The following is a 22,510-nucleotide window of genomic DNA, read 5'->3' as shown; positions in this document are numbered from 1 at the left end:
TGCAGCCGCCTCACAGTATCGTTGTGAACAAGCACATACTGAACATGCCGACATGGAGACACACATCTGTTTTGTGTGTATAGTGTAATCCTGTGTCCTCTGGCTTCATCCCTGCTCACAGCAGAACGGTGGCATTGGGCCGAGCCAGGAGCCCAGCAAACACTCCACACAAAATCCAGACAGCGCTACCCAAAAATACCTCTGCGGACGCCATAAAGGATTAGGCACCGCTATTCTTCGAGCGTAGCGGTGTGTGGAGCAGGTGGGTGTGCAGGAGAGATACAGGCGTAGATGAAAGAGCAGCAGATTTAGAGGGAAACAGAACAGAAAAGTGACAGGGAGAGAGCAGAATGATGAATTGTGAGCCATACAGAAAAATACAATATGTCGAGCAGAACAGGAGACAAAAAGGAAGCATCCCTTTTGTTAAAACCCAAATCAATTCTGGCTTTGTTCCAGAAATAATGTGGTTATGTGGGGATTTTTCGATGACGCTTGAGCATTTACGTCCATATTGGGTGAGTCGATAAAACTGAGGGCAATTGAAAGTAGAATTAGTCATAGAAAAATGTAACTGAGATTTTTGCTGTGGTGGTGGATATGGGGACCCAGTTATGACAAATTAAAAGAGATAATCTATGAGTATTAAAGGTCCCATAACATGCAAAATCGACTTTTAAGAGCTTTTAACCTTCTTACATTGCTATTTGTGCTTCATATATGTACCCAGAGTGTTTTTTTGATTGATTCCTGCAGTGTTTAGCTATATTACAGACTATCTCCTTTCCTCGAATCTCCAAACTAACGGGGGGTGTCCACAGGACCGCGTCATAACCACAGGCACATCCTGGCTCCACGCTGCTCCAGGCTCGTCTCCCAATACAAGCCCCGGAGTTTTTCTGCTTCGATTTACGACGAAACACGATTCAAAGAGGCCCAAAACGTCATTAATGATATCGCACTCTTTACTATTATCACAATGGTGAAGGTTTATGAGGCAATTGATGCCTCATAAACCTAATATAATTGATGATATATATATATATATATATATATATAGATAGATAGATATAGATATAGATCTATATATATATATCTGTTCTGCGCACGCTGTAGAATAAACACCAGATTTATTTAGTCTCAAAGTAGTCTTGATCTGAAGTTCTATCGTTTCTCACTCAGTCGCGCGGCAGGAGCGGCGCATCGCGGAGCAGACAGCTGTGGGGCAAACACTACGTCACGGGTGGGCGGGGCACACACGCGCTCTGAGACTACGTCACGGGTTGGGCGGGGGAGCCAGATCGCTCTTCGCAAGGGTGGGGGCGAATATCAAACCAAGCCGTTTGCATTTCCGGGTTGGTGAGGGGGTCCAAGGTCTGGGTGATTTTTCTTAACTCTTATGTTAAGGGTGTTGCACAACCCTTATTATTATCAATTATACACTTAGGATAGACTACGAAACGTGAAAAAAAGCATGTTATGGCACCTTTAACTAAAGTTACCTACTGAACTAAAACAGTGTTTTTCAGGAAAAAAAGTTGCAGATTTAGATGTAGACTTTATGTTTCAAATTGGAAAATAATCTTTGAATGATCTGTGCAATAGTTAAGATGCAGTTCCTGATTCCAATTTCAAAGTTCAGAGTTTAATGTTGACCCAGACCCACTGAAGTAAAAGTTTAGAAATCTGAGCTACTTTCTGTAGTTTAAAAATGTAATCAATGAACCTGAATCAGTCTTATATATCTTTTTTATATATCTTAATGTGAAACTGGTCATAAACAAACATCAAAAGTCCAAGAAATCACTGCATCCAACCACGCCTGAGAGTCCATGTACACATTTTGAACAATAACAGCAGATAATACATTGTTAGTGTTACAAATATTAAGGGTGGATTCACATTTGTACGCACACACTACTTCCAAATTGCGACTAAACCAGGACTAAACCCAAAAGTAAACCTGGACTAGACCAGAACTAAACAAGGACTAGAACAGGGCCAAAAATACTCTAGAATATGTGACCCAATGCTGCCTTGCTGCAGATCAGACAAAACTTAGTGTTAGTAACATCAGAACCAAATAACAAGTGTGAATGCAGCCTAACAGCAAAGAGCTGAAAAGCATATAGGGACATAAAGGTATCATCTTGGGTTGTTTTAATCATAAAAAGCATCTGGTTTGGTGAAGAGATCAACCTTAGGAGGAAGAAATTTGACTAATTTGTACATTAAATGGCAATGTTTAGGAAAATAAAACTGAAAGCCGTTTTATGTGTTTTTAATAAGGCAACATAAAATAAAAGCTTGATATCATACTAATATTGCCCTCTCCTATAATACGATGTGCCCATGTGGTGAACAAGCACAGTGAATATTCAAACAGTTATGTTGCATTACTAAATATGTTTATTATTTAGTAATGTTCTAACAACAGGGACATTTAAAAATACTGTGATTCATCTTAACCACAGGCATCTTTTGATGGATCCTAAAATAGAACAAAGTGGGATTTGCTGTACATAAATTACTCTGACAGAAGCTGATGCTCTGTGGACATATTTTGTCAATAGAAAATTGCTAATTTGCATATGCACTGATCTATGTGATTTTTATAAAAAACATTTAAATAAATGTAGACAGCTAATTTTCAAGCATGTCAAAAATGCATACATCAATTTCCTTTCACTATTTGGTGGAGCTGAACACCCTGTAACTGTGGGCCTTAGGCTGAGTACAACCAGCCTGAAAAAAATATTCTATGTACATAATTAAAACTATAACCTTAACTGTAAGAGTATTAAGAAATAAGAAACCATTTAGAGATGGAGCAATAGTCGCAGGAGTGTGTGTGTGTGTGTGTGTGTGTGTGTAAAATAAAAGTGTTGTGATATTTAGTTTTGGTTATGAGCAGGAGCAGCACAGCCTATGAATGACCACAGCTATTACGCTACAGAGAGTCTGAAAACTCCAGAGAAATGAGTCTTTAAAGTTGGGTCTCCAGAGAAAGCGTCCCATTAAAACAGAGTCTGATGATCCAACCGGACAATGAATTAATGAATTTGGATAGAAATGAGGACAACTGACATCTTACTGAATCTTGATTAATTACTTATAATGTTCAGGTTAATTGACATTTTTGTGACATGTAGTAAAGCAAGGCAAGTAATATTCCCAGACAAAACTCGATCAAAGCTGTTAGTGTTAAAACTCTTGATCCGTGGAGAGGTGTGTGAGGCTCTTCCTGGACTTTGCAGTGGCCTTAGTGCCTTAGTGTTCAAAGTGTTCTCCCCAGTGTTGTCCATGTTTGTTTGTCAGTGATTGTTTGTTTTGAAATAATTTAAATAGCAAATGTGGTTATTTGGATCATTTATTTTTATTCTTTATGATAATGATTAGCTGAGGTGAGCTCTCAAACTTCTCATTGTCGAACCATTTTACAAGGACTAGCCTTTGCACCAAAACACACAAAAAAACATCGAATAGGTACAACTCTGAGTTCAGCGTTAGTCTATCTGATTATCTCTGAAGGATAAAGAACTCATTACGGCTGTGTGTATCCCATTAGTACTCCACTCACAGGAAGACGGTTCAATAGACGAGGAGGATAATGACTGATAAAAGGCTTCTGTCAAAGCAAAGGTCATTGTTCAGCTCCATTCTCAACATGTGAACTGTTCAAGGCAATTCAATTTGGACTGTTGAGCCTCAAAAAAGGCAACATTACACTTTTTAGATGTTTTTTTCTTGTTTTACCAAAGATGTCTAAAAAATATTCAATATCCTTTGACTTATCCACATTTACTAAAATAATAATACCAATGATAATAATGATGATGATGATGATGATAATAATAATGATAACAACACAGACATACATATTTATCAATCTTGTACAATATTTTACATTAATTATATCTTTAACACTAATCCTGAATACGTACATTAGGAAGGGTTTTCTTACCGCAATAATAAAATAATGTAGAGCAGGAGTCACTAATAAACTTTGACCGAGGTCCAGTTTGAGAACATTTTCACAAGCCAAGGTCCGGAAATTCACGGTGTCTTTATTTATTCCAATTTTGTAATATAATTTAAAGAGTATTATAATAGGCCTAGTTATTTTTACCCAATATATTGTAATATATGTATAATATTTGATATCATCAAATAGCTTAATGATGTTTTTAAAATGTATTAATATATTTTATTGCATTATTAAAAATTGATTTGAGATAGTATATAAAGCTGACATGTGGAGCATGTCGTTGGTGATTGGCATTGCATTCGAAACCCTTTTCCTCCTTTATGCAGGAGGAGCTCCTGCTGCACACAAACAGCAGCATGTATCGTGCTCAAAACACACACACACATACACCTGCTCTGGATCTACATTTTTGTATTCAGAACACATTTTTTTCCTCTCTGAAGGGCGAGCGAGCCACAGCAGTGCTGTGCTCTATTGAGCGGAAAAGTTAGGTGTTTCAAATCGACCTCTCTCATCTGTGCAACATTTCTTTCATATTTAGTCAGAGAATAACTCACTATTTATCTCCTGCACTGTTAAAGCCTTCCACAACCGCACTGCGATCTGATCACAGTCCCCACTGTCCCCTCACCTGTGTCTGCCTTGTTCCAATAACTAATTCCTAAAACCTGCTCACCACTAACACACGGGGAGGCTGCACTGCTGCGTTCTCCATGAATGAGGGACATAAGCGTCAAAAGTTTCGTGTCAGATGTTCAGGTCCGGACTGGACGGTGCTTGAGTTTGGATCTGGTCCACTTATTACTGACCTGGGCTGTAGAGTTTTCCCGGCAAAATGATACAATTGTGGACACAAGCAGGTGGCAGACCCTCCATCAGCAAAGTTACTTGCACCTTTAACAGCTTGCTTCCTCTAACTTACCCTGATTCCCAATTCCACATTCTCTCCTCCATAGATCTCCATCCCCTCATCCAGAAGGCCAATCTCCCCAAAGTACTTTCGGTCGACGACAAAGCAGCCAATCAAGGCTGGACTCCTACGTGGAAAAGGAAAAACAAACTGAAGTCATGGAAACGATAAAATGGTTATTATGCAATTCAATATAACACATGACAATACAGGGCAATAAATACTTAATGATTTTCAAGGGTCACTGCTTTAGTGGCCCGAGGATCTATTTTTCCAAGTAATTTCTAAACAAAGGTCTTTTATGATAAGCCCATACAGTCCATTATACTTACAAATGACCGAGCTGTCAAAATGATGTCTCTGCTAGGAGCACAAATTCAGCACATTTTGGGAGAGAAAGTAAACAGCTCTTTCACCAGCATCAGTGGAAATAACTGGCATTAGCCTCATCCTGTCAGTTTCAAACATCAAAATAAAGAACTATGATGTGGCAGAAACAGTTCTATTACCTACGAATGCATGAGCAAACGGCCATATAATGTATTCGAATTGAAAATAAATTCAATCATCTTACAATTGAATCAAAATATTCTATGCACAAAGAAAACATCTAATTTGAGATTGTCCATTTCTTTTAGCCTGGTCAGCAAAAACAACATGCTTTTCCAATACTTATATTATATATATTGGAGCCTCCTTCCCGAGTTCCAGTGGGTGTGATTGACAGGCGGATAAATAAATAATTTATGTCAAAACAAACAGCAAGAGTAAGAAACCAAGTGAGGCACTAAACTGTGTAATTCTGAGGTGAGAGAGGTTATAGATTTTCCTCTGATTTATAGCAGGTTCTTTGAGGAAAAGTCTTCAGCTGTGATTGGATTCCCAACATACTTCATGGGGATTTTTTTAGATCTGAGCCTGCTCCAAGACATTACAGCATTTTAATGAGAATATATGTTTTGTATTGTCCAGGTTTTTAATAAATCCTCACCAATTCATGCTCTGGGGTTGTCATGTAGCTGCAGACACTTTGTAGAAGGTTCAACTTTGAATTTAATTTTGCCCATAGCCCAATTTGAGTGGGAACAAGCCGGAACAGGAGAGGCCTAGATTTTATTGACCCTATTATACTAATGGTGAAGGTCTTGTACAAAATAAACATTATTTGTGTTTTAAACAGACAATACACATTTGCAGATGTGTCTCATCTCCTCACTCGCTCTCACAGCCCCGAGGAGTCAATTAAAGCACGGGCCTGATCCAGTCTGAGACTTCAGCGCGCTCCCATGCAGGGAGTTCCCAGGGTAAATTACAGGCTATTAACTTTCATTAAAGTAGCAAAACAGGGATTATTTTTGTCATGAGATTAAATAGAGCTGACGGCAGAAAGGGCAGACAAAGATGCAAATAATTCTGAGGTAAGAAGTCACAAACGACTGGCTTCAACAGGAGCTGAACATCCCTGTGCAACACATGCATAAACACATTCTGACAAATAAAATACACTTTTCACTGTTTAAATTTGAGTAAGATGAACACTTGTGTTGTATTCTAGCATTCCTGATCTTATTGTGTTTATACAGACCCAGATTCCAGAGCCACTTTTTGTTCTGGCAAAGTTTGATGTACAAATTAAACACTGATTTTGCCTCTACTCTATTTTCTTTTCAGTACATAAAATACATAGAATAACCGTATTAGAGAAGTGTACCTTATGGGTGCGGTCTGGTTGCGCTGGCTCCACCAGGACTTGGGCGGGTTGAGGTATCGACACCAGAGCTCCCAGTCAAAGCCCTGAGCAGATAAAGGATACTCCTCAATCTCAAATGTGTCGTATTTTATGTTGTCAAAAGACGGAGACACCACTCTTGTCCGGTCTTCCTTTATCCGCTGGAGGATCGGTTCTGCCCTGAGGACAAACACACACACAAAGAGACTACATTAAATATAAATAGCTCCTGGTCATTGATGCTTTGTGAAATTGAAGGTTCCCAATGGAGATAGAGAAATACATGCTCTATGAAGACAAGCATGGAAGACCCTTCATTAGAAAAGTTGTATGAAGTTATTTATTATTTAATGCAAGATCTTCTGTTTTTTAGCTGTGCTAGATTTATGTCTATGTTTCAAGATTTAAAAGCTTAGTCCATTTAAATCCCATTAAAACACAAAGTATTAAACAGAAAGATTAGGTTGCATTATCACTTGTCAAAAAACATATTAATGTAGACATTGCCAAAACAGCCCTTAGATCACACACCAGGGCTTCATCAAAAGACAATCAACATTATTATAGTCGAAAATCAGTTTTATTAAAGCAATAAAAACACCATTTAAACTTGAAAAACAAAGGATAGAAGATTAATGACTTAACGTTACGGCACTTTTGGGACACATACAGCTATTTGACTGCCCACTGCTGATACACTAAAGTGCTAAGCATGAAACGCCTCATGATCATCACCATCTCTTTACTGCCGTGTGTGATAATGAAATCAAAGACAAAACTTCAAGGTAGAGAGCATCCATCTTGCATGCTAATTGTTAGTTAGCACTAGATGCCAAATTTGCTCACGCAGGAGATTCTGCACGAAAATATAAACGAGGAGGGACATTAAGGAAGAAACCCAATTAGTCAGAGCTACACATGAAAGGCTGTAGTCAAGGTAAAGGGCAACGCTTTAGCACAGCAGGGGTTCTGGGCATTACGCTCTGCTCGTACCTCATACCAACGCATTTACACTCATATTTTTACAAACATATTGTAACACTAACTTAAAAGCTAATTTATCAAGTATGAGCAAGGAGAATAATACGCATGTGACTGTCAGAAGTGACTAAGTTCGGCCACAGGAGCTTGTGGGGAAAAAAAAGTAACACAGGAGGACGTTACAGTATAAATTGTATTAATATAAGATAATCCTTTATTGTCCCACATGGGGAAATTTCATTGATGCAACGCAGGAAGATACAGAGGTAGATACAGAAGAAAAGAACAGATCATTTATAGGAAGTCTGAAAAACACTCTCAGTAGAAGATCTCTTATAAACAAAAAGTCCCATAGACAAAACCTCCCATTTCATAACAAGGGATGGAGGGGAAAAATAACAAAAGATAAAAATGAATAATAAATAAATACCATTGCATGTGATCACGACAGTAATTGCGCATGAATTGCACAGTAACTGCACATGAATCACGACAGTAATTTCACAGTAGGACAAACAGTGTTTGTTATAAAGTCTGACAGCAGCAGAAGGAAAGATCTGCGAAATCTTTCCTTCACACAGCGAGGGTGGATCAGTCTCTCATTGAAGCTGCTCTCCAGAGCGGACAGTGTCCTGGAGGGGGTGACACTCATGGTCAAGCATACTTGTTAATATGTAAATGTTTATATTTACACTTATATACTTATACTCCGGAGCTACTTATATGTGATATTACTTGTTATGTTATGTGCAACTTAAATGTTTTTTTCTTCTCTATTATGGATGTTTTGGCTAGTGCAACTTATACTCCGGTGTGGCTTATAGTTTGGAAATTAAGCTTTTGTCCTGGTTGACCCCGTAAAGCCACCGTAGCTCTGCGTAATGACAGGCGTTTCTCACAGAGGTGTAAAAGAACACAGATGTGATGCAGGACAATAGAAGGTACGAGAGCTTCCAGACTCCACCGCTTGTACATTCTTGCTGCATGGTTCATACTTACTGCAGCTGAAAACTGACTTTATTTGTCCCCAGCAACTTTTACAACACAACAATATTATTATTTAGGCTTTTAAAATTACACTCATATTTCATTTTTGTATAACTGAATGCCAATCGAAGGCTGAAACGGATTTGTAGAATTCACAAAAGTTGCGATTGTTATCGATATTTTGGGGGCCATTTGTATTCTCCAAATTATCTGCTGTGAAAAACCTCTGTCACTGTTTATGGCAGTTATTCAATTATTTTCCTGAGGGTCAGATTTTTGGGAGGGCTCAACTTGCCACCACTTTTAACTGGCATAAAATCTAAAAAATAAAATCTCTCCAACACTTCTTTATTCGATTTTTGTGAAAAATAAAACATTGATCTGATTGGCAAAATTGCCCATCCAGTACTGAACCAGAATTAAACTAGAAATAAACCAGGATACAAACAGAACAAACCAGGTCCAAATCAGGACCAAACCAGGACTGAACTAGTAATCGTAGAAAACTTTTGGAAGATGAGCCGCGGATGTACAAACAATACTTTCGATACCACCTTACTTTTATTATCATCATTCTGTTGACATTTCCACAGTGTTGCAAATATACTGTTTTCCTTTATGGTTGGAATCTGACTGGATATTGCTTTTGGAATCAAATGGAAAGTGAAACAGCTGGTCACACGTCCCAAGAGACCGCTGCTTAGCCACGTTCACAACAGCGCCCTCCTCTGATGAACTTATGGGAATGCAGCATTAACATTTTCACACAAATGTGAATATGTCCTTTAGTCAGGTTTCTGGCTCACAGAAACATTGTCCCATGCTAGAGATGAAAGTGCTCTGTATACCCTTCACATTGGTTGATCCCTCCTCCTCCTGTTTGTCCCCTGCAGGAGCTGCGTTGCCGCGAGGAGGAGCTGAAACGGGCGGCGCTGGAGCAGAAGTCTCACGAGGAGTTCCTGAGGCAGAGGGAGCAGCAGCTGGCCCAGTGGGAGCAGGACGTGTTCGAACGCGAGCTCAGCCTCCTCATCCTCCATATAAATAAATATAAACAAATATTCAAAACAACAGAAAAGGTTTCCAGCAAAGTTCAGTTCCTTTGGGTTCTTAAGTTCAGTTTGTAGGATCTCAAAAAAAAGTGAATATATTCCGAGTGAAACGCAAAAAATAATCCAACTTAGGGTGTCCGTATCCGGGGAAAAAACAAAGAGTGATCCTACCAGATTCTCAGTTCACTTGGGTCGCTCGCCACCTCTTGCAGAGGATAAAAATCAGGGGGTGTCAGGGGGGAAAAAAAACATTGAGTCTTGGAATGATCTGTAAACGATTCGGCTAGTTGCGAGACGTTTTCTACAGTTCACAACCAGACGTTTCAGTCCACAGCCGGAGCAGGAAGCGGAAATGGCTTGGTGGTCCGGCCATTTTAATACTAGCGCCCCTTGTGGTTGGGCCAATGAAAATGTATGAGGGGCCAATGTCAATAATTGAGAACCAAATTTGAGACATGGGTTACATAGTAAGGATAACATTATTTTTGTAGGCAACATGTATAGACTATATTGAGCAATCAGTTTAGTCAACTTCAAAAAACAAACCAATAACTATAGGTGCACTATATAACTTCTTCTACCAACTGCTTGTCTCCATGGAGATGTTATTTCTTTGTCTGGAATGTTTCATTAGGCATGTGTATTCATGGAGTCAGAATAGGTCAAGTTACTGGTCAAATCTGTGTAAAGGAGACCCCACTCACAGCAAGAACAGATTTTTCTTTGCAATAAAAACATCTGTAATTGAACAGCTGCAAGATACATTAATTCAATGCAATGTGAAACATTCCAGGCAAAGTAATATCATCTCCATGGAAACAAGAATGTGCCGTGCTCTCCAAGAAAAGCAGTGCACATTTATGTATAACCAAGTTTGATTAATTTTGATAAAAATACAGAAAATAGTAAAAGTACTCAGAAGTAGGGATGTCACAATATCAAACTTGAGCATATATTAATTTTAACATCACGACAGAACCATTATTCATGATGATTTAAACCTTGACCAAACAACTTAAAATCCTTTTAATCTCAAATTACTATTCACAGCATGTGAGCAGCTTTAAATCAAACTTTCTGAATTATATTTTTGTTTTAAAATGTTGACAATTGTTATTACTTAGTTTATATTGTGTCCTGAATAATCACGATTATCAATTGACCTTCTTGACATCTCTGCTCAGAATAAAGATTTTTTACTAACCAAGCCAACATATCAAACATTAATACAGAATACATTTAACATTTCCCACCATTGCTACAGCAACTTTATTGTGTGTGTTCTATAGCAGCCAAAGTGCCCAGTAGTACATTCAAAATGCTCCTCGTTATTGCACCAGACTGGAAATAGCCCACACGGAAGATGATTGCAGTCTTATGGAGATAATTATGTAGATCAAGTGTTTTGTGCCTCTGAGGTAATTATGCAGCAATTTCACAATATCCACAAAAACATGTATGATAATTGCCAAGCTGTGGAAAATTGCTGTACATAAGCAGAAGGCTTACAGAATATAGTGTATGAAAAAAGGTTAAACTTACAATTAAATCACCTATATAGTGTATTTTCTGCAATTGTGTATTTTATAAATACAAATGGTACTTGTGCTATGCATTTGCTATCAGTTAAAAATGACTGCAATAAAATGTGTGAGCTTTGACTGTGTTTCAATGTACAGACTATTAATAGAAAATAATAATTCAGTAAGGGTTTGTTTTTGACACATTCATCAGGGTAATTTAATTTAAAAAGACTATTTATCCTAAAGTGGAGCATACCGAAACATTACAGTCATACATAAGAAGTTTGAGATATCCAACTTGCCAAGTGTCAAAAGCAAAATGACATAATCCTATAAATAATGAGCACTAATGAAGAGTCCATATCTGTAATGAGGAGAAGGTGCAGATGCTGGTTCATAAACTGTTGATTTTGACAGGAAATTAACCAACATTTTCCACTCATTTATTGTCAATCACGTTGATACACAGACGCTTCATCGCTCTGGGGTCCTCCTGTTCAAACACTCAACAGCAGCACCACCAAAGGAGCGGCATTAATCATTATGACAGGAAGACACAGGAGTTTACAGCAGCGCCGTTTACCCAAGCTGTAGAAGGAGTGGGAAGTCAACAGTTCCATTTACAGATCTTAAATTTGACCAAAATTTATTCAGTGGTTATGACCAGCTTTTTATGGCCAGCTGAACAGCCCTTACTAGTGGTTCCCAAGACAAATAAAACATAAAGTGCATTTTCACTCATTGCTTCTGTTATATATAAGCCAGAGTCCAATTCTAGTTTTAAATAATAACAATAATGATAATGTATGTATATCAAATGCAACATCTCCGCGATAAACGTGTCGATACATTTCAGCCTGTCCAAATACAGTTCCTCGTAAGGCTTGTGTCATTTTGAAGCGCGAGTGAGAGAGAGAGCATGACAGATGTGGCGGGGAGCGAGAATTGAGACGCTGTGGCGTTCATCAATGAAGTTGTAGCTGCTGAAAATGAACTGTTCAATTCTTGACACTGACTGTCCCTTGCTACTTTGTTCCACCCCAAGAATAAAGCAGAGAGAGGAACAGGCAAACCAGAAGGGGGGACATTTCTCCACCCCCCAGCAAATCGCACCCTGCTTATTACGAGAAGTAATCAAATGGCCATGTTATGCTAAAAAATGCACTGAAATGACATGGCCGGATCCAAAGACGACTTGTAGAGAGATAAAAAACACTGATGAATTAATGTAAGAGTTGGACTTCTGAACTGTTGATTTGCAGCATTCATCGATGACTGGTGCCGACAGCTGATCCTCAGTGGGAGAAACAACTGGGCCAATCAAGTTTCAGCTCGGCTCACAAAGGAGACATCATGTTCATACAGAGGAGCCAGGAAACGGCAAGAGACGACTGAAGTGCACTGAGGTGGAAACCTGCATGGAGACTAACAGCTGTAAATGCAGAGTGCATAAAACAATTGGTGTCTAATTATCACAGCATTTTACTGTATAATCTAGTAATATTTATAATTGAAGAAAAAGATTCAGTTGTAGTCATCAGGTGGAGTGAAGCAACTTGAGGGCGTGGTGTGGTGCAAGAAACTTCAAAACTAGTGCGCTGGAGTCGTGTTACTATTCTCATATGTATTTTTTCCCCACTCACGTTACTCACTCAGATCTTAAAGCCCTTTGCTGGACACCTCCAGCTCCTGCGTTGGACACTGGACTGGACCGTACAGACTTGCATGTGCTCAACTCAAGAGGAATGCCTATTTGAGAAACCGGATAACCATCACATTCACCCCAAATCCTTGTCCTAGTCTGCGTAAAACTGGCACCGACAGACAGCACAACACAAGAGGACTTGATCCGCGTAGGCGATCAGGCTCTCGGCTCCGGACCACCTGTCTCGGTGGGCTGCACGGTGAGAACTCAGGTGTGTAGCTGTGCATAACGGTGCGGTCATGTGCTGCACACGACTTATGGGATCGGGATCATCCGCTCGAGTGGTTCTGCTGCTGCTGCCTGCCCTTGTTTATGGATCAGAAATCGAGTTTATAGGCAGAGATGTGTGCGCGGACTCTGGAGCATTCTGTGATCAGCATCTCTGGTTTAGTCTTGGTTAAGTCTGGGTTTAGCCCGGGCACGGTGGGGAATAAAGAAAGCTCTCTGTGCTGTGCAAAAACAAATAACGGTGGATTAAATAAAGAAACAATGCTCCGAGGCTGCATTTCAATATATAATTTTATTCTATTTATTTATTTATTCATTCTATTTTTAACATTTTTGGGAACAAATTGAAAAACAATGTTATTGCTCACTTCTTTCTTTGCCTGTAAATGAGGCCATGACAAACGTCACACACACAGGTGGTGCTTTTGAATGCCACAGTTATCATTGGATCAAACACTATCACCATATATGGACTGGCACCGTCCCACTCCAGCCTCCATCGGCCAAGTCCAGCCTCTTTACACCAGCGTTAAGGTCGGCGAGGTAGCAAAATAATGTCCTGGCCCCGCCCCCTGGAAAAGGCTCCCGTTAACGCTACCTCCAGGGGCAAAATATGGCCTAGTATGTGTGTCAAATGTCAGAACAAAATTACTATTTGTGAAGTGATTAAATGGGAGAAAAAAGTACAAGTTAACTGATGTTTAAAATCTTAACTCTATATGGTTCAACATTTAGAATTGTAAAAGACTGAAGGCCATGAGAGCCGTGCCCTTTTAGATATTTTCAATTTTACAGAAGAATGCCTGAATTACACACTGCTCCCAGGCAAAAACCTCCCGACAGGAAAACATTTTTCAACTTCAAACAAGATTCTAGTGCTTTGTTTGCTAATAATGTGATAAAGGTCTGGCCACTGCCCTTTTGGAAAAAGGACTGCACAGAATCATCCTCAACAACACTCCAAATAAATATGATCATTAACAACTGTTAACAGCTTTATTTCTTTATTAAATTAAACACCACATTTACAGTTATTTTTTAAAACAAACTGACTGCGATGTGGTGAATACACAAATTCAAATAATTATAGTTCCGAAGAAAAACAGTCTTAGCAGTAGAATAGTCCCGCATGGCCGAAGTGAAATGATTTGAAACGCTTGTAGACAGTGAAAAGAATGTATTTGTGAATCATTCAGGTCTTTGAACTTGAACAAAACCTTTGCCCTGTACAGCCCACTCACACGGACAGAGTATGTAAGAGATGAAAATACGCATGGGTTTTGTGAAGTAGCAAATCTTGCAAACCAAATTGCGCTGTAATTCATTTGTATCAAATTGATCTTCAAAAACATTAACTTTGCACTGATAACATTTCACCAGTTTTGCCTCAGAAATTACATTCAAACAATGTAGATAAAATGCATAAGTGATCATTATTCTACAGGGGATCTGACCTATTTCTTTATGTCTCACACATTTGATTAAAAAAGCTGGAGCAATACCAGAGAACACAGGAAAAAAACTTTTACACTTAGAAAAGAAGAGGTGGGAGTCAGTCAAGTCTCACACATCTGAACCTCCACTTTGATCAAAATCTGGGACAAGCAGACGGAAAGGTGCTGCTAGGTATGACTGAGGTAACTGTGCTCCTCTTAAAGACGTTCATTCAGCCCAATTACTGAACAAGGAACAAATGAGAGTCGAGCTGCTCAGAAATAGTTTGAAATAAGTATCCACTACTGGAAACCTCTTGCCTTGCCACTGACTTTATCTGAGAGAAACTAATCCGAACTGGAAAGCTCCACAGATGAACTCTGTGATCTAAATTCAGTACACAGCGCTCCGTGTTGCTTTGTTGTCTGGACCGAGACCTTGTGTTGAGAGCCACTGATGAATTTGTAATATCTACTCAAGCCAACATTGTATCATTTGAATATGTTAGAGATAATAGCTCAAGTCACTGATTCAAATTCAGAGCAGACCAAGAGAAAACAGATCTTGGCTTTGCTCAGAAACTATATTATTTTTGGTTTCGATATGGATGATCTTCTGAATAATGCACCAGCTTATGTTTACTTATTAACACCTCCTGCACGTTTAAACTTTTAGCACAGCATAAGAAACATCATTTAACTGCCATAAGTTACTTTATATGCAGCATATACAACATATGAACATAAATGTGCGTGTGGAGCCATTTTGTCATTGAAACTAAAGTAAAAATATTTATGCAAGTTAGCAATTATGGAAATAATAGACTTTGTACAAGGTTGGTTCCAATATAGCAATAATCAGTACTACCATTACTAGTATGTTGTTCTTTAATTTTATTTTTTTGTTAGCAATAGCAGCCTTTTAAATTTAAATACATGTGTGATTCTAATCGTGGTCCAATAAGGAACACACAATGAACTCCTCATCTTTTTTTCTTGTAAGACTGTCGGGACTAATAAAAATGTAAGGTCTGCAACATCTCACAAATGTGCAGCTCATCTTTATGAGCATATTGTATAAATATAGAATATATACCACAGTGGTGCAGATTCAGATAAAGGTCCATATCTAGAGGAGCTACTCCTACGCAGAGAAATGGGATTTAATCAGCAGTCGCAGCAGCAATTCATTCAGAACCTCATTCTCTTCTAAATGGATTCTCTTTCCTCTGGCCACTGCATTTACCCACTTCCAGTCACACACAGGGAGACCTGAGCTACTATGAAAACACAACGTTCAGGCAGCATTTTTGGTATTCAGGCGTTTATACAACTTTACGAGTGGGTAAACAGGTCAATAGTTATACAATGTAATAGCAGTAGCTAAATGTAAGCAAACTGTTAAAAATGAAATGCAGAGCAGTTAGTGCTTCAGCCTCAGAGCAAGAAGATTCCAGTTTCGATCCTTGTGTGGGATGGAACATTTAAAACCACTGTGCAAGATTCACCCAGGTTTACCACCCCACCACTAAATCGCACAAGAGGGTCCAGGACTCCCGTGAAAATTAAAATGAATCTAAATCGGACTATTCTGGTTAAATAAAGAATGAAAAAAGAAAGAAAGAACATTGCAAGTTTTAATATAAAACCCAATGATAAATCTCTGCTCATACATAGGGACAATGCCGGAAAATGTAATGGATTGGGTATTAACTCCAAATTTCTCATTACTGATCTGACAGAAACACATTTTCACCAGCTTCCTCTGAGTAACTATAGACATGCCATTTTGCCATTGTATTTTACAATCTACGCGATCCATCTATTTTAGAAGCAGCGCAAATGGCAAGTCGGCCAAAGCTCGACATCAACACAATTTCCAACTTAATCACAGTTAAAGAAACCGTATGTAAGATTTTGATCTAACATTTCATATTCATTACTGTGTTGGCACTCGTAGCAGACTGTATAAAATGATTCAACTTTTGCCAGACTGAATATTATGCCGTTCATTAAATAATCAACATAATAATCAAATGGTCCCCAGTAAAATTCTCACAGACCAAGTTGACCTCTGCCGTCTTTACTCTGTTGTTGGGTTATGTATCTTATGTTTGGGGGCAGTATTGTTCAAAAACTACATAATAATATGTTTTGGATAACAACTGCAGTGAAAGTTAACACACACCATTCTGCACATTCTTCACTACTCACCATCCAATATTGAACTCCACATGTGCATCAAACAGCGCCACCACTGGGGCAGTGGCAGCCCTCCAGCCACTCACTCTGGATCGGATCAGACCTTCCTGCTTGTCGTGTCGAACCACTTTAACAAAGTCAGGTCCATGCTGGCTGTTGGTCTCATCCACAAAGCTCTGCAGATGCTCCTTCAGCTCCACTGAAAACACACATAGGAATCACACATTAGTCTCTACATTAATTCATACAGTGGGGGTCGATCTCAAAGCTTTATCTGTCTATATAAAGTTTATTGTTTTGCTAGTCTGTTCATGGAGTGAACTGTGAGCCACAATCAGCGCGGTTTTTGTCCTTCATAAAGCAGTTTGTTGATGATGTAAGCCAAAGGAAAAGTTTCATACACCTCTCCTGAAGCTCGAGTAGCTGTAGCTACTATATTTTATTTTTAAAATAATCTGCTGTATTGAAAGTTTTAGTCATTAAGCCTCCTAAATTACAATGTAGGCCTAAAGACAGATCTTTGGGCTTTTGCTGAATTCAAAAGTAACACCCCGACTATCACTTACACCAGAGCCGCATCTAAGAGATACCAACAGTACATGGGACAAACAGCAGGAACCAGGCGGCTGTTTGTTGTTACTGAGCTAACAGCGTTAGTCATGAAGTCAATTACTGAAAAAGAAGCAAATAGGATGTTGAACTGCTCAGAAAAAGTAAGCAAGTGCCGGTATGTGTTTTCCCCTTTCCATTATGTAATGTTGGGGGAAGCCATTTAAAACAAATAAACACAGAGCGCGTAAATGGGACACAAACAAGCAGCGCTAGTAATATTCAGGTTGATCTGAAACAAACTCCCCAAAAAATCAACAATACTAAATCAACTAAATCATTTTTTTATGTAAAACATTAAAAAAGTAGTTATTATCACTTTGCATTAAATCTATTTTCGCTGAGACAAACAGGTGTCTAAGTCTGAGTTACAGCTTAGATCTGTGGAGAGACGAGCCCAAGTAGGAAGGCATGTTTACAAGGGATTTTTTAGCAATAAAACGGTACTTAAATAATGCAAGACACATACAGTAAGTTTAATGCCATACTGTGGAAAATTGCAGGCAAAGCAATCACATCTCCATGGAGCCAAGAAGCATAGAGTACCTTTAAGTATTAAAAACATACCTTTAAGTACTAAAAACATTTCTATGTGCATTATTCTTCTTTGAAACAAGTCAGTGTATTACCCTATTCGTCCAGGAGTGTGCCATTGTAGAAAAAGATTCTGTTGTAGTCATCTGGACACTGTTTAAAAAAAAGAAGACTATCAACCAAGAGTCATTCTCAATCTGTGGATCTAGTCTGAGAACTCAGATATTTATCTTACTCCGAGTAGGCCCTGCCCATTGGGCGGAGCCTCCTGATAAATAGCCAGTTTTGTTTTTGCTCTTTTGCTTGAAACTTCTTTGTATCCTGACGTCACAATTCTATTTCAAACTGTAGCTCCCTCATCCATGATGAGTACCTGATTAGCAGTGCAGTGGCAGATTGAGAATGACTCTTGGATGAGAGTCGAAACATCTTAATTTTCTAAAGACATCCAGATGACAACAACTAAATATTTTCTCTAAAAATATTCTTCTTTTGCAAACAGGTCACTATCCTATTACTTCTACTTCTCTAGCATGAAAAGAAGATAAGATCAACATTAACATCGTACTAATTTGTCACCTGCTTGAGTTGCCACAGGCTCATTTAGTGACTCTGTGTTCATGATGGCGTCTACAATAACCTTTCACTTTTACAATAATCCCATAAAACCCTGTCCAGACCTGGACTAGACTGTAATTACAGGAGCATGAGGTGCAGTTGAATGGGTAAACATGCTGAGTGGGTGTAATCCAGGCCTTGTGAGGAGAAATACTGACAGAGCAGTGGAGCAAGAAATGCTGAGTTTAATATACACAGGATTACACATAAGTAATATCCACAATGAAAACTATTTACTGTCATCAACCATGACTGATGAGCAGAAGGTGAGCCAAAAGCATGCTTGGGGAGATTATTATAGTGTGTTCACACTGGAGCACCCAAATTCACACCGGAGGCTCCTAGTTGGACGGCTGTGCATTTAAAGGCAGACACTTTGGACGCGTCTCAAAAATAGGCTGATGCAGCGGTCTGAATGCAGAAGTGTAGCATAAATTTATAATGAAATGTTTGAAGAAAGCCAGAACTTCACTTATAACTAATAATTGACTACTTTTAAACAACATTCAAGGACTATAGATAGTGACTCACAAGGCTTAGTGGTGAATTTTACTGTGATCCTATATCCTATATGTCCGATATCCTATATGTTCAAATGTAAAATAATTGTAAAAATGTGACAGGGAGGTGGTTATGGGTTATTTGTGATACAATTTAAAGGTCATAGTCTACCGTGAGTGCATTGTTGATAATAGTAAGAGTTCTGCAACATAATAGTTATAAAACATCACTCCGCTTCCTGTTTAGGTGTACCTGAGGCAATTGTCGGACTATGTTCACTGAAACAGAGAACGTATGCTGCCGAGAAATTCATAAGGTAATTGTATATTGTGTAATGAATTAGAAGTGGTGCTAAATAGCCGCGGTTCATCTTGAGCGTGGGCGGAGGGGGAGGGGCTGAAACAGGGACACGTTGCATCATGTTGGTTGGTGCCGCCTCATGGTGAGTAGGCCCTGTTCGACCTGCTCATCCGAGGGCAAGGATAAGATAAGATAAGATATTCCTTTATTGTCCCACATGGGGAAATTTCATTGGTGCAACGCAGATAAAGACTGTTCTCTAGCTAAAAACTGCAGGAATCAATCAAAAAAACACTTTGGGCACATCAACACCACTGTAAGAAGGTTAAAAGCTCTGAAAAGTCCATTTTGCATGATAAAGGCCATTTCAAATTCCTTTTTGCAATGTGCTCATTTTCCTGTTACACACACACACACACACACACAGGCTGGAGTTGGACATTTGTAGGACTGTATTGTAATGCTGCCTGCAGGCTAACGCTGCTCTTCTCCATCTCTGTCCATGATTAGCATCAGCATCATTGACCTGAAAGAAGAGGTCCTGGCCAATCCATACATTATTGATAAAAATGTGTACAAGCAGAACAATTGTAAATATTGAATCACAGCAGTCCCATGGATATATGCACAGACTTTCTTCCAAATATGAAGTGTTTATTGTGATTGAGTTTAAATTAGCTTTGGCATTAGCTTTGGCATAATGCTTTAAAGGTGGTATGGACGATTTTTTTCAGCATTTTTTTGATCATATTTCCTCGTGGCGTGGATAAATCATTTGTCCTGCCACGTATCAATCATAAAACGCACCTATCGTTCACCTGCAGCCGCGTCAGGCTCGTCCCCACGTTTCTGCGTGCCTAAGCGCAAGGATCTATCATAATATAGTTCCCTCAGTGTACGGGGCAAAATGAAGACGGAGAAAGACAGTTCGAGCTGACGCAGAAGTGGACAGAAATCTACGGGAGACGAGCGATGCGATGCGCTCCGTTGCACTAATAAACAAACGTTCTCAAATCGCCGAAAAATCGTCCATACCGCCTTTAACTATAACATTCTACTGCAAAATAGAAAAAAATGTACCTAAAATTGCTTTGTGTATGATCCAGTGTCCTAGACTACTAGAGCTGCTTCCTCTCATGTGTGTGACTCTCATTCATCATAGAGGCTAATTTAGATTAAATCAATAGGGGAGAATGCTAACCATTTCATTTGAAAGAAATTGGTTCAGTTTGATATAATATCAAACTAAACCAAGAGAAATATAGAAATATAATATATTTCTATATTTCTCTTGGTGCAGCGCCAGCATTTATTCAGCGAAAGGTTCGATAGATTGAGCGGTAACCCCTCAACCAAAATATTTCAGGTTTAAATTTCTTTAGAGCTACAGAACTACTACATTTATGAGTACATTATAGGACTGTATAGGATTGTATGTATAATGAAAATGAAAAGTCTTAAAGGAGAACTGAGAAAATTTTAACTTATTAAACGTCTTTGTGAATCCCTGTGATGGTATTTTTGGACACTTGAAGACGCCGTTGTCTCCCCTGCTGTCTGAAAATAAATAATGCATCTGTTCTTTGATAGTGTATTTTCACAAGGGAGCTGCAGGGGGAGCTCTATCGCTAAAGTTACTTAGTTCTGCTTTAAGAAGAATAAAGACATCCTGCCACGGGGGGACTGGGTTGAAGGCCCAAACCAGATATGCATATTTGAGCCAAGGCAAGCCAGCTGACATGATAGTAAAAGTAACAAAAAGGGTGTTCATTTTTTAGGGTGTGTTCACACTTGGTTTGGTTCTGATTTGAGCCCACTGTAGTTCTGACGTTGATTTGGTCTTGTTCTAGTCATGGTTTGATCCTGGTATTGGTCTGGTCTAGTTCCAGAATTAATCCCAGTTGAGTCTCAATTATGGTGTTGTGTGTTGTTTTATTATTACCGCATCGTAAATAACAATATGCAAAAGTATTTGAGTGTTTTTGTTGTCATGGGTCACAACCACTTTAAATATAAACAGTCTCCTCACAGATCCTGGGCACTGATGCAGAGCGCTGAGTGAAATAAGTGTCCATAAACGCCTCCTACACAAATCAGCAGTTCATTTCAGTGACCTGGAGGAGCGCCCTGAGCTGAGTCTGAGTCACCTCTTCTGTAGACCTCTTGTATTTGCCAAAGCCGCTGTGAGAGGAGTTTTGTTACACTTCAAAGGCATTTTAACAACAGCATTAATTTGAACCTCTTTAAAGGAGCGACTCATGCAGCATCAAATTACTATTTGATTTGTGGTTTATTACAAACAACTCCCTCCAATAATGAACAAACTCGAACATAAAAACATGTTCTGGTCAACAAGTTATGGCTCTGACTTTCAGCCAGTAAAAGGAATTAATCTATGCACACGTCATTCTTAACATTCAACCTTTATATTAGTCATAGATAGTTTGTTTACTAATTGTGTAGTAATTAAATAATTTTCCAAGAGAATCAAACTTATTTTCAGCTGGTATAAATGCTTTATATTGAGGTATTTATTTAGCAACATGCAATTATAAAAAGAGACATTAGTACCAAGTAACACATTGCTCTTTGCAGTCAGTTCATACATCACATTTAAAGTACTTTACTGTCATCATCATTATTAGGTCATAATTTTATTCAATTATTTATTTCAAAACCAAATGAAACTTAAAGCATTTATTTGCGTTGTGAAACAAAACAAACATTTTATTTGTGTTTTTATCTGTATTTTTGACACTTCTGGAACCCCTCACTACAAACATTGTTTAGTATTGCATATTGTGGCAAATGCTACCACAGGGCCAGTTTTTGAACCCAGCCTGTGACCATTCTTTCTGTAGTTTTACTGCTTATCCGGCACATTACACAGCATGTACCGTACACGCATGCCCTTGTGTCCGCATAAAGCCAAACGTCGACTCAGATCTAAGCTGAAGAGCTGTGACACACGGAGAGACAGAGGGTACGCTGAGTGGACATGACGTGGGCCATCATCATGAGTCAACTTTCATTGTCCAGTCTCTCATGCATGTGATCTTATGAGGTTCGCACAAGCACGTGGACACATTTCTTTGTAATGTATCCTTGAAGGTTGTGAAGGGCTGAACAAATTTGGAAAAACAAAACAAAGTCTAAGTATTGCAAAGTAGGTTTTAAAAGTTGTATTGTGTTATTGTAAACAACTCCAGGAGC

General features: G+C 38.8%; 1 protein-coding gene across 2 annotated transcripts in view; it reads right to left on the bottom strand.

Annotated features, from left to right (window-relative positions):
* LOC140349582 (polypeptide N-acetylgalactosaminyltransferase 18-like) overlaps positions 1 to 22,510 on the bottom strand; it is a 142,097-nt gene that overhangs the window by 31,036 nt on the left and 88,551 nt on the right. Inside the window, exons 4-6 of one of the 2 annotated variants that reach the window (XM_072435970.1) lie at positions 16,748 to 16,934; positions 6,610 to 6,807; positions 4,911 to 5,022 (exon numbers count right to left, since the gene is read on the bottom strand). In XM_072435970.1, the coding sequence (XP_072292071.1) occupies positions 4,911 to 5,022; positions 6,610 to 6,807; positions 16,748 to 16,934 (497 nt within the window). Of the gene's footprint in view, positions 1 to 4,910; positions 5,026 to 6,609; positions 6,808 to 16,747; positions 16,935 to 22,510 lie in introns of both variants that reach the window. The other variant, XM_072435969.1, reaches the window with a different exon arrangement.

The sequence above is a fragment of the Eucyclogobius newberryi genome, unplaced genomic scaffold (assembly GCF_026437365.1).
Source record: "Eucyclogobius newberryi isolate DKJ021-1_F unplaced genomic scaffold, fEucNew1.0.hap1 SCAF_7, whole genome shotgun sequence".
NCBI classification, from domain to species: Eukaryota; Metazoa; Chordata; class Actinopteri; order Gobiiformes; family Gobiidae; genus Eucyclogobius; species Eucyclogobius newberryi.
Note: the sequence above shows the minus strand (reverse complement) of the source record. Positions and strands in the feature narration are given on the sequence as shown.